The sequence below is a fragment of the Palaemon carinicauda genome, chromosome 1 (genome assembly GCF_036898095.1).
Source record: "Palaemon carinicauda isolate YSFRI2023 chromosome 1, ASM3689809v2, whole genome shotgun sequence".
Lineage (NCBI taxonomy): Eukaryota > Metazoa > Arthropoda > Malacostraca > Decapoda > Palaemonidae > Palaemon > Palaemon carinicauda.
The window spans coordinates 299,693,005-299,698,004 of NC_090725.1; the positions used below are offsets into that span (position 1 = coordinate 299,693,005).

A 5,000-nucleotide genomic window follows, 5' to 3' on the forward strand; every position below is an offset into this window, starting at 1 on the left:
CAGCAACCATTGCCTGACCTTCCCTGGCCCTAGCTTAGGTGGAGAGGGGGCTTGGGCGCTGATTATATGCATATATGGTCAGTCTCTAGGGCATTGTCCTGCTAAGGCATTGCCATTGTCCCTTGCCTCTACCATTCATGAGTGGCCTTTAAACCTGAGTGTAACAGGGGTAGGGGAACCTGCAGTTATACTATGAAGCTAAAGTTAGAAGAGGTTGGAAAGCAAGATAGAAGAAACGAAACATGTACAGTACATCGTATCATTAAGATCCTTCTTCATACCCTGAATTCAATGAAAGTAAGGATATCAATCATGAAGTCTGCCTCAGATATTAAAAATAACTGGAACTTACTGTTTCGGAATGAAAAGGCATCGGATGAGACTCCGTAAACCAACTTCGCCAGTTTCGGGACAAATCTTCTTCCACCGGCCGGTAATTGTTCGATTTTGACCAAAAACACAGAGATCACTTTTAACACTGAATATTCACTATACCTTCACTGCTAAAGGCCATTTTATCAGAAACTGTTTAGCCTGGTAAGAAGGGCGTTTAACAAGGGAGTCTACAGACAATAACACACCACAAGCCCGAGACTAGCCTGAGGTTCTTCTTCTTCATCTTTAAATTGGGTAATCTGAATCCGTCATCCGCTTTGTTTCTAACTTTTGATTACAAAACAGCCGTTTTTTTCTAGCATCACCATCTTCACAACATAATATAATTACAAACAGGTTATATCTATTTCTATCATATATCTTTTAGCTTTATTTTTTTCTTGTTGGTACAGCCATGGGTCCTACTGTAAAACAATTTACGACTTTTTTACTTAGGGAAGAAAACGCCTAGGTTATAATGGAATCTGCCGTACCTGGTTTTAAACACCTCTCATGACACGATGACAGTTATTTTTCAGTATATTTCAATAGACTGTGAGGAATTTATTTAGAATAACACTACATTACCTTCAAAATATTTTTGCATATCGTCACCCTCATAAACTAACTGCCTAAGTCATTTTCTCCACTTGTTGGGAAATAAAAAAAAAAAACGTTCTCATTTCCTAATTTTTTATATCATTGTATTGATCTTCAATTAACAAATTCTAATTCACAAATTCCTCTGTTAAGAATTTGTGAATTGAAGCTCAAGGAAATGATATAAGTAATTAGGAAATGAGAAGGTTTTTTTGGATTTCCCAACAAGTAGAGAAAATGACTTAGTTAGTTTATGAGGGTGATACTTAATTTAGCAAAACTTCAGAAACAGTTATTCAATAAATATTTTTGCATCCGTTGTGTATTTGCAGTGTTTCTCGGCAAATAAGTTTTCATTAAGGAAAATATTCCGTGATGTATGAATGCTAATCACGAAACTATGCAATTCCATTTGAAATATTCTTTGGGCATTAGAAAGAAAAGGCTGCTTATAAAACATTAAACCATTTTAATGTCATAGATATTAAGTATTTTATACAAAACAACAATTTCATAACATCAAGAACTTGATAACAGTTGTAAGAGTTGATCCTTATTGAGACACATGCATCAGAAATTTGAGACTTCTACCTCATAGAGCAAAACCGATGGGGAAGATTCAGTGTTTGGAAAAAAGAAGAAAACTATAAAAGATATATAAAATTAACTATTTATATCGCTCAATGAGGATTTTTTGTTTCATTGTCTAATAATAACTAAACCTATGATAACAACAATAATTAAAAAAAAGATTAAATTACAATAAATTTATATATTCTAAGAAGATTCCTGGGATGTCACTAAGGGCTCGGCCACACCAAGCGCGGCTAGCGGCGAGGTTAGCGGCAAGAGGCTTCAATTTGTCGCCATAACCTCTTGCCGCTAACCTCGCCGCTAGCCGCGCTTGGTCTGGCCGAGCCCTAATGCTGTTGCAGAAGTTAATCTTGATGTTTCCCGTGAATCGGAATTAGATTTGTTTTTCCTTCAAAATCCGATCTAAACAGTCTACGTGAGGCATCTATAGACAACACATTTTGTGCCTCTATTAACTCGCTGTTCTGTGATTCTTCTACAGGTAATGCAGACAATGGACTGTGCTTAATCACATTTTCTATCACTTGCCGCTTAGCAGGCTGTGGTGCTTCTGTTGGATCATGAACTAAACAGTCAGAAGGTTCTAGCAGCGGTCCTGTCAATGTTAGTGGTGATGGCTTGGCTAAATCACGGTGTGTTGATTCTGTAGCTTCTGATGTGGCTGATTCAGAGGTTTTGTTTTCTGGTTCTTTGGCTATCAATGCTGTGTGTTCAGATGAATCGTGATGGGTTAGTGATTGTACAGGCTCTAGAGAAGGTGACTCTGAGGTGTTACTTTCTGGTTCAGTAGCTACTAGCAATGATTGTTCAGAAGAATTTTGCTGTAGGGATTCTGAAGAATCTGCTGAAGATGACTTAGGAGTTTCACTCAGTGGTTCAGTAGCTATCAACAAAGGATGTTCAGATGCATCATGATGTAGTAATTCTATAGAATCTGGTGCAGATGACTCAGGAGTTTCACTCGGTGGTTCAGTAGCTATCAACAATGGGTGTTCAGATGCATCATGATGTAGTGATTCTATAGAATCTGGTGCAGATGACTCAGGAGTTTCACTCGGTGGTTCAGTAGCTATCAACAATGGGTGTTCAGATGCATCATGATGTAGTGATTCTATAGAATCTGGTGCAGATGACTCAGGAGTTTCACTCGGTGGTTCAGTAGCTATCAACAATGGGTGTTCAGATGCATCATGATGTAGTGATTCTGAAGACTCTGGTGCAGATGACTTAGGAGTTTCACTCAGTGGTTCAGTAGCTATCAACAAAGGGTGTTCAGATGCATCTTGATGTAGTGATTCTGAAAAATCTGGTGCAGATGACTCAAGAGTTTCACTCGGTGGTTCAGTAGCTATCAACAAAGGGTGTTCGGATGCATCATGATGTAGTGATTCTGAAGACTCTGGTGCAGATGACTTAGGAGTTTCACTCAGTGGTTCAGTAGCTATCAACAAAGGGTGTTCAGATGCATCTTGATGTAGTGATTCTGAAAAATCTGGTGCAAATGACTCAGGAGTTTCACTCGGTGGTTCAGTAGCTAACCACAAAGGGTGTTCAGATGCATCTTGATGTAGTGATTCTGAAGAATCTGGTGCAGATGACTCAGGAGTTTCACTCGGTGGTTCAGTAGCTATCAACAAAGGGTGTTCAGATGCATCTTGATGTAGTGATTCTGAAAAATCTGCTGCAGAAGACTCAGGAGTTTCACTCAGTGGTTCAGTAGCAATCAACAAAGGGTGTTCAGATGGATCTTCATGAAGTGATTTTGAAAAATCTGGTGCAGATGACTCAGGAGTTTCACTCAGTGGTTCAGTAGCTATCAACAAAGGGTGTTCAGATGCATCATGATGTAATGATTCTGAAAAATCTGCTGCAGATGACTCAGGAGTTTCACTCAGTGGTTCAGTAACTATCAACAATGGATGTTCAGATGCATCTTGATGTAGTGATTCTGAAAAATCAGGCGCAGATGATTCAGGAGTTTCACTCGGTGGTTCAGTAGCTATCAACAATGGATGTTCAGGTGCATTGTGATGTAGTGATTCTGAAGAATCTGGTGCAGATGACTCAGGAGTCTTGTTCACTGGTTCGGTAGCTATCAACAACTGGTGTTCAGATGAATCGTGATGTAGAGATACTGAAGAATCTGGTGCAGATGAATCAGGAGTGTTACTCACTGGGTCTGTACCTATCAACAAAGGGTGTTCAGATGAATCGGGATGTAGCAAGTCAGTAGACTCCAATGTTGAGGATCCAGATACTTTACTATCTGGTTCTGAAGGCATTAGCAGTGAGAGTTCAGATAAATCTTGTCCTATTGTCTCCGCTGATTCTAATGCAGATAAAGCGGAGGATTCACTTCCTGTTTCTGCTTGTATTATTAGTGGTTTTCCAATTGAATCATGACCTAAGGATTCCTCAGAATCTATTACAGATGATGCCAATGAATCACCCAAGGATTCTGTGGATATAGCCAACTGCTCCTTTAACAAATCTTGATCTTGGGATCCTAATGATTCAACAGTGGATAATTCAGATGTCTCAATTGCTGGTTCAGCAGATTTAAAGAGTGTAGGCTCTAATGAATCATGGTTTAGTGATCCTATAGATTCTACTGCAGATAAATCAGATAATTCCTTTGCTGGCTCTTCTATATTAAGAAATTCAAGCTCAGATGAATCCTCAATTAACAGTTCTTTGGACTCTGACGGAGATGATTCAAAGAATTCGCTCTCTGGTCCCGCAGATACCAAAGATGGTTGTTCAGATAAATCACGAATTAAAGACTCTACTGAAGGTAAAGTAGACAATTCCGCAGATTCACTCACTGGTCTTGTAGTTATCAGTATTGGTGGCTGAGTAGTACCAGAGGGCAGAGTATCTGAAGATTCTGAACTAGATGATTTAGACAGCTCAGTTTCTGGTCCTTTTGTTACCAGTAAAGATTGCTCAGAAGAATCTTGGCTTAATTGTTCTTCTAATGTGGAGGGATCATAGATTTCAATTAATTCATCTGTAGGTAGCAATGGTTGGGTGTAGAAAGAATCCCTTTGCAGTGATTCTATTAATTTTGATGTAGGTGATTCCAAGGATGGACTTTCTGTTATTGGAGATATTAACGATGGTTCTAACAACTCCTCATTTGGCGATCTATTAGACTCCAATGAAGAGGGTTCAATTGGTCCACTTGTAGGTTCAGTAGAATCTACCTGTTGCAAATTTGCAAAATTATTGGACAACAATTTTTCTGATTCCAAGGAAGAAGATTCAGGTAAGTTGCTCTTTGATAATTCTGAATATTCCTGATCAAGTAGAATGGTAGAATCTCTTAATGCAGCTTCTGAGGATACCAACTGAGTCAATTCAGATGACTCATTTATGGCTGTGTCTCTTGATTCATCACCTCCAGGAACATTATAAATGACTGTACTATG

The 5,000-nt window shown here is 38.9% G+C and overlaps 2 protein-coding genes across 2 annotated transcripts in view; both read right to left on the minus strand.

The window, feature by feature from the left end:
• LOC137645345 (GPN-loop GTPase 3-like) overlaps positions 1–579 on the minus strand; it is a 54,230-nt gene extending 53,651 nt beyond the window's left edge. Inside the window, exon 1 of the mRNA XM_068378157.1 lies at positions 353–579. The gene's annotated coding sequence lies outside the window, so the exon portion shown is untranslated. The remainder of the gene's footprint in view (positions 1–352) is intronic.
• Positions 580–1,913: 1,334 nt separating this feature from the next.
• Positions 1,914–5,000, minus strand: part of LOC137639890 (uro-adherence factor A-like) — a 5,680-nt gene continuing 2,593 nt past the window's right edge. Inside the window, exon 2 of the mRNA XM_068372157.1 lies at positions 1,914–5,000. This exon is cut by the window's right edge and continues 835 nt beyond it. Within this exon, the coding sequence (XP_068228258.1) occupies positions 1,914–5,000 (3,087 nt within the window).